Source organism: Monopterus albus, unplaced genomic scaffold, assembly GCF_001952655.1.
Source record: "Monopterus albus unplaced genomic scaffold, M_albus_1.0 scaffold479.1, whole genome shotgun sequence".
NCBI lineage: Eukaryota > Metazoa > Chordata > Actinopteri > Synbranchiformes > Synbranchidae > Monopterus > Monopterus albus.
In genome coordinates, this window is record NW_018128359.1 from 53,343 (window position 1) to 59,519 (window position 6,177).

A 6,177-nucleotide genomic window follows, 5' to 3' on the forward strand; every position below is an offset into this window, starting at 1 on the left:
GCACATGCACTCCTATGGGCAATTTAGAGACACCAATCAACCTAAGCTGCATGTCTGTGGGAGGAAGCCGGAATACCCGGAGAGAACCCACGCAAGCACGGGGAGAACATGCAAACTCCACACAGAAAGGTCCCAGGTGGGGCCCGAACCCGGAACCTTCTCGCTGTGAGGCAACTGCGCTAACCACTGTGCCACCGTGCTGCCCCTCTGTGGGTGTTAATGAGCATTAAAGACCAGTTTACATATAAGAAAGTTGTGTTTATACAATGATACATTAAAAAGTTAACTTTGTGAATAAGAGGACCAAAAACAGTGGTTCCACATTTTGGTCTCGTTCTCCAGTGATGACGACTTTTCCAGCAGAGAAACGACACAAGCACCACACTGCTCAAACATCATGTGGAATAACAGCCAAGCTCCATCACTAAACTAAAATCAGGTGAGAAATTCAGATCACTGTACTGAATCTAAATAAACCAGCAGTGCATCCGAGGCAATGAGGCAGAAATAAAAATCCTTTGTGCTTTGTAACATAAGACAGAAAATGAAAACGTGACTTGTCCCCGCGCGTTGTTGTACAGAGAAGCCAGAGAACAAGTCTGGAGCTACAGCAACTGAAGCTCTGATGAGAATATTAAGTAATAACTTAATCAAAGGTGTCCTCTTCTGAACCCTTCACCTCATCAAATTCATCACAATATACAGACGGTGCTCCTATGTACAGACACTATCTACAGTCACTGCTCATCACAGCTGCTGTTATGCTACACCCCTGAGGACGTCCGTGAGCTGAGCAGCTCCTTGCTCCTCGCCCACTGCGTAACCACTAAACCCAAGTAGAAAAATAGAAATTGTCCCTCAAGTCAATGTCATTTTGTGCCGGACGTGCACCAGACGAGTCCGAAGCAGTTGAGCTGTTCGCAGGAATGTTGGGAGGTGGATCAGACCTGGGCCGACGCCTCCTTCAGTCTCTGGCCCTGTTTTTGGAGTTAGTCTTGTTTTGTTGAGGCCACGGTGCCAGATCAAACTCATAAATCCACAAAGTAAATGCTTCGATACCTTTGTCAACCCAGGTCTGTTTTCTTTTTTTGCTTACTGATGGAAAACAACCCCTGAACACTGGATTAAAAAACATTAACATGAAGAACAGCATCAGTGGCAGAAGTCCCTGAATAAATTCCCTTAAAACACTGGTGCATACAATTTCAGAAAATTCCAGAGGTCTGACAAATTACAACCCCAGACTGAAATAAAACCAGTATCAGACAAACACAGGTCTGTACGCAAATGTGAAAATGTACTGAAGATCAGAGGAGTGTCTTCACAGGTTATATACAACATGGTTTACAACGCGCTATAGTGGAGTTCTATGCAGATATAAACATTATTTAACCACTTCTCTGGGGGGTGGAGCTACACCCCAGGACTAAATTTGGACATTGGTTCCTTCGGGGAAAACACAGGTGGAGGACCTAGGTTTGAAAGGTCCAAAGGTTCCTGGTCCCTGGGAGGAAGTTTCTTTGATGGAAATGAGGTTTTAGTCCTTCAGAGAGTACTACCCCTCCACTGGGGGCTAGCTCCTCCTGTGGAGGGCGGAAACACACTTGTAATCATATAAACGTCTTTATAGGAGACACGTTCTAATAAAAACTCTACATTACAGTGCGTTACAAACCACTGACATGTTGATGTCATGCTTATAAATCTTAAGTGGGGGGTTAATGTAAAGTGTTAACAAAAATATATGTGTTAGCAAAAATATATAATTTCATGTGGAAAATAATATTTACTTAATTTTCCCAAACTGTTAAATCAGCTTGTGACTCCAGAGCTTCATGCTGCGACCCCTGGGGAACCCAGAGCCCTAGGTTGGGAGCCACCACCGTACGGTAGGACCAAAAAAAAAAAAAAAAAACAAAGAAAAATCTTTCACACATTGAGTTTCTACATTTCAACATCGATCAGTGATCATTTAATGTGAACCCAGTATCTGTGTGCATCTGGTCCGGTCGCCTGGGTGAAGTCCAGTTTGATCCGTGAGGTGAAGACGACGATGGCGTTAGACAAAGCTGCTCCAGTAAAACGCTGTCAGGCAGAACACTCATCGTCTAGACAGCGTATGAAACTTGAGTAAATGAGGTGTTTTAAAAGATGAAAGTTAAATTAATTAAACCATAAAAGAAAAAAAAACAGTTGTTCTGCCTCTTTACTGACATTTGTGCTGTTTGGAAGCAGAACCGTGTCACCTTGTCTCTAAGTAAGAGAAGAGACAACATTGGTCTGACAACTGTATTGTTGAGACATGTGAAACTGATCCAACTGATCTAAAAGGCTTCTCCCTCTGTATCACTGGTGATGATGGTGATGATGAGGGTCTTCGGCTGTGTGCTCAGGAACACGTACCGCAGTGAACAAGTGGACTTTTCTCAACTTCAAAAGAAGAACTTTACATTGAGGCACAAAAACCCGTACAGCCACCTCACGTGCTGAAGATGACATTTAAATGATAAAGACCAATCCTCATCTCTCTTTTAGCTCCACAGCAACATCTGGCATTTGCAGCTGCTGAAAAAAAAAACATGGAAACTTGGAAAAATATGCGATCATAAAATGTAGCTTCATGTTACAACAAAAAGAAGCGAACACGCGCCGGAACCGATGATTTGCCTCCTGCATGTTTGCGTTTTTTAAAAACGGAGAACGATCTGTTTCTAGAGGACTTCTGAGATGTCCCGTGCCCACAGCAGCATCTTTCACCAGTGAAAGGACACAGCTGAGAAATAAAATCGATGAGTATCTCAGGTGAACAGTTACAATGATGTGGTACCATGAAGAGATCAACAACCTGCACTGTGGATTAAGACGACTGTGTACAAGCTTGAAAAGTTCCAGATCAGCTGACAATTAGCAAAGACGGTTTGCAAAGATTATGTCAAAGAGGCAGAACAAAGAGGAGCACGCACCTCCAATCAAACACACTATAATATTCTGTCAAACAGAGAACAGCCCTGTTGACTTTCTTCTGGCCATCAGAAATTGTCAACACAGTTTTCCAACAACCAGCTTTCGGGACGAGCAAACTTCAGCGTCACCTGAGCGACACTTCACCAAACTGCTGTGTGAAAAGAGAAACCATGCGGCCGTTGCTGTAGAGGACTCTGCAGATCCTTCTCAGAAGTTCTGCTGCCGCCGTTTTTTGGCCTCGATGGCGTCGAGGATGGGCTGCCTCTTGGTGTGGTAGCGCTGACGGATCTCCTCGATCTCCTGCTCCATCTGAGGGTCCAGGGAGGCCAGACGCAGCCGCAGCTCCTCCACCGACCACGTGCTTACCTACACAGAGACAAAGCCGACATGGTCAAGGACGGGAATCTAACACACACACACGACCAGGAAGCTGCTTACTATCACATAAAACTGTTGCTGGGCTGAGGCTGCTGTTCCCTGAGTGACTATCTGTAACCTGAACCACAGGTGGACACACATCATATCTCCTACAGACTAATCGGTGCACTGTTTTCTTGATTAACTGATTCATTCATTTCTATATAAAATGTACAGTCATACCTCAAATATTTCAAATTCTGCTCACTGGTTTCATATCATTCACAAATGTACAAATGCAAAACGTTCCCAGATTCACTGTCTCAAAGATCTAGTAGTATTTTGAAACCTCTCTCCAAAGTTTCCACCGGAGAGTTGGACTCACCCCGATGTGAAGCTGGCTCAGCTCCGTCTCGTTTGAGTCGTCGCCCTGGTTGCCTGTAGTTCCTGCTTTGATATTAAAACTCTTTTACTTGTTCTTAAAGAACATTGTAGTTTTTCACCAGCAGAGTTTTTCTTTATTAATCATTTTTACCTAATTGCTTTCTTCTGCCTTATTGTCATTTATCTGTAAAGCAAAGTGAAAGGTCCTACATAAAGAAAGCCTGACTGATTGACTGACTGATGCAGCCCCGTGCCACCGGAGGATTTCATGACCTGTGGATCAGTTGGTACCATGTGCATTAACAGACACTTTAGCACATCCTAAAACTCTTTCATATCGATGCCAATGACCAAGGTGCCATGTAAGTTTCTATTTTAGTAGCTTTCAAAGGTGACTACTGACATTTACGCGGCCTCCCTCTGCAGTGGGCCTCAGTCAGGGACCTGCTGTCGGCTATAGCGTCTCCCTGGAGGATTCCCCCTCTCAGCTTTTACCAGCAGCACTCTGCTCTCGAGCTATTTATTACTCAAAATCAATGGAGCTAAAATAACACTGGTGTGAAGAGAGGGCAGACGGTCGTACAACGGGACGACACCGAGGTCAAGGTAAAACAGACGCTGTGGGGCAAAGCTTGGGGCCTGAGATGTGGGGAAACTTTCACTGCAAATCCCAGGTTGTTCAATATGCACTCAGTGATCAATGAGGCTTATTGATTAAAGGAATAGTCCACTGCATCGACCAAACAAGCAGTAGGGCTTCATAAACCTCCTCCACCTATGATGTAGGTCAGTATACTCTGAACAGTGATTACTGGATGTATGTCTTGGTTATGATTCTCTAGTCTGTTTGGAAAAACACAGCAACTAACCAGCTCAGCTCGACTGGACTTATTTGTGTTTCCATCAGTCAGATGTTGGGGATGGCACCTGGTACTACTTTTTGTATCACCTCTGTCAAGGTTCCAAGCGAGCAGTGGCGATAGCGATTAGTCAGAGAACTCATGTGTGAGACGTCCTGGAACAAAGAAAGTGCCATTTTTAAAAGCAACGTTATTTAACGCCAACTGCTACTTTACTGTAGTTAGTGTACTGACTAAAAACAGCCACATACTGAGAACCAAGAGCAGTACCAGGCGATGGAAAAGGGCCTTTATCACATCATCACTGCTGGTAAATACGCAACTAGATTGAAAAACTGAGGTGAAGGTCATTTGTGACAGTTTTAGTAAATATCTCCCTCAGAGTGATGAAGCATGAGCCAACAGCTGAGGAGCAGCTCTGTCTAAAAATATCTCTGGCCACCGACTACAATACACGACTTGGAGCTTTGATTTCACGTCTATTGTTAAGAAATGTTTTCACTGACAGATCTTTAAATAATCAAGAGAATGGATGAAGGATGATGCACACATCCATGTTTGTAGGTGCTGGTAACAGTAGTTTGATTTTGGTTTCTTTAATCCTCGAGTTCCAGCCGAGCTGTGGACATCTCTCCCAGACAGACCTCTTTATCTTTGCCTTCAGTTGTTTTACTCATCACATCAATAAAAAATTTATTTTTTAATTTTTCGTCTCATTCCTGGCTCCTTGCAGAAATAATCATTACTCACTCAGCAATAAGCAACTGCCAAAGGAAAACAACTTCTTTTACACATTTGAAGAAAAATCTCCCACAAAACTCCTAAATAAATCTGGATCATTCTCAAAATTTTGGATTTAAAACAGGCCTCCCACCAAGGCTCTGGGTGGGGTGGAGCATCTTGTACTGCACCAGTCTATAAAAGTAAACACAGCAGACCTTCACTCACTTACAACATCTGCCTCGTACATTTGACCAAAATTCACACCAGTGTGGCCTCTGGTGCAGGTTCTGTTCAAGTCAATATGGAAACCAGTAGTCTACTGGGAGCTGCTAAACCAAAGCGCTATCGTGAAGCTGAACACACACACAGAAACACTCCGCCATCTTTAGTGAGAGCTGAGCATCACCTGCCTGTTCACGTTTCAAATCGATTTTCCCCACTCAGCGACACACCCGCTGAGAAAACAACTCTGGTAATTGGAGACTCCATAGTCAGAAACGTGAAGCTAAAGACACCGGCGGCCATAGTCAAATGTTTTCCTGGGGCCAGAGCGGGCGACATTGAATCCTATTTGAAGCTGCTGACTAAGGATAAGCGTAAATACAGTAAGGTTGTTATTCACGTCGGCACTAATGACTCCCGACTTCGCCAGTCGGAGGTCACTAAGATTAATGTTGAGTCGGTGTGTAACTTCGCTAAAACAATGTCGGACTTTGTAGTTTTCTCTGGACCCCTACCCAATGTGACCAGTGATGACATGTTTAGCCGTATGTCGTCATTCAACCGTTGGCTGTCTAGGTGGTGCCCAGAAAATAACGTGGGCTTCATAGACAACTGGAAAACATTTTGGGGAAAACCTGGTCTGATTAGTAGAGATGGCATCCATCCC

The 6,177-nt window shown here is 44.0% G+C and overlaps 1 protein-coding gene across 1 annotated transcript in view; it reads right to left on the reverse strand.

Annotated features, from left to right (window-relative positions):
- Positions 1-140: 140 nt before the first annotated feature.
- LOC109952625 (serine/threonine-protein kinase 4-like) overlaps positions 141-6,177 on the reverse strand; it is a 30,982-nt gene continuing 24,945 nt past the window's right edge. The window contains 1 exon segment of the mRNA XM_020587795.1: positions 141-3,330. Coding sequence (XP_020443451.1) covers positions 3,172-3,330 — 159 coding nt within the window. The 3' untranslated portion in view covers positions 141-3,171.